We start from the raw sequence: 1,240 nt of genomic DNA, 5'->3' as shown, positions 1-1,240 counted from the left end.
GTTTTCCCAGCTCTGGTATGTCCTGGCAGGAGCTTTGAAGGGAAGGGCTGTTTCAGCACTCTCCTCCTCCTCCTCTTCCTCCTCCTCTTCCTCCTCCTCGCTGCCCATCTGTTCCTCGCAGTACATCTGAGAGGGCTTGGAGGAGGTGAGGTCCTTGAGGTTTTTGAGCTGAGCCAGTGTGAAAGCCCTTTGAAGGTGGTTTCCTGAGTTCCTGACCCCGCTGAGAGAAAAGTGGAATCAGATGAAGAAGGGAAGAGTTGCTCTTTTCTTCTCGCCCGGTAGGGCCAGCCAAGCCCTCTGCCCCTGGGGGGCCGGGGCTGCCCTGGGCTGGGGGGCAGGAGAAGGCAGGGGGCCTCGGGGTCCAGGTATCACTTTGACCAGAGCACGTGGGTCTGTTGTTCCTGAGACCCAGACTGGTCATCACCCCGATGTGGGCAGAGCTGGGAGATGGGAAGGGGGAGCAGCACAAGGTTTAGCTTGGACACGAGGAGCAATTTCTTCTCCAAAAGGGTTGCCCAGGGCTGTGCCAGGCTGCCCAGGGCAGTGGTGGAGTCCCCACCCCTGGAGGGGTTTCCAAGCCGTGGAGATGTGGGGTGAGGGACACGGGGCAGTGGGGACCTGGCAGTGCTGGGGGCACAGTTGGACTCCATGACCTTAAAGATCTCTTCCAACCCAACCGACTCCGTGTCGTGCCGAGTTTGGGAGGCAGAGGGGGGGCTCTGATGAGCGACCCCCCACCCTCCCACACACACATTGGGGTGCAAGCTGCTGACACCTCTCTCCCCTCCCTCCTCAGGCCCCGTCAACCAGGACGGGCAGGAGACTCAAGGTCCCAGCGACGGTTTCCTGAGCTCCAAGGTCGCCGTCTTCGCGGCCATCGGCGCCGGCTGCGTCATCTTCATCCTCATCATCATCTTCCTCGTCGTCCTCCTCCTCAAGATCCGCAAGAGGCACCGGAAGCACACGCAGCAGCGAGCCTCCGAAAGCACAGGAGCCACCCGCGGTCGGCTTTGTCCCGCAGCGCCTTGGCCAGCCCCAAATGCAGCGGGAACGCCGGCACGGAGCCCAGCGACATCATCATCCCCCTACGGACTACAGAGAACAACTACTGCCCGCACTACGAGAAGGTGAGCGGGGACTACGGGCACCCCGTCTACATCGTCCAGGAGATGCCCCCGCAGAGCCCGGCCAACATTTACTACAAGGTGTGAGGAGCGGGCTGGGCAAAGCCACCGATGCA

General features: G+C 61.7%; 1 protein-coding gene across 1 annotated transcript in view; it reads left to right on the top strand.

Moving 5' to 3' along the window:
- The window catches only part of LOC103771491 (ephrin-B1-like), a gene marked incomplete at its 5' end in the record, with an annotated part of 2,490 nt that extends 1,279 nt beyond the window's left edge, over positions 1-1,211 (top strand). The window contains 3 exon segments of the mRNA XM_008938793.1: positions 209-259; positions 788-1,002; positions 1,005-1,211. Coding sequence (XP_008937041.1) covers positions 209-259; positions 788-1,002; positions 1,005-1,211 — 473 coding nt within the window.
- Positions 1,212-1,240: the final 29 nt, after the last annotated feature.

Source organism: Merops nubicus, unplaced genomic scaffold, assembly GCF_000691845.1.
Source record: "Merops nubicus isolate BGI_N331 unplaced genomic scaffold, ASM69184v1 scaffold34920, whole genome shotgun sequence".
Classification (NCBI taxonomy): Eukaryota; Metazoa; Chordata; class Aves; order Coraciiformes; family Meropidae; genus Merops; species Merops nubicus.
Note: the sequence above shows the minus strand (reverse complement) of the source record. Positions and strands in the feature narration are given on the sequence as shown.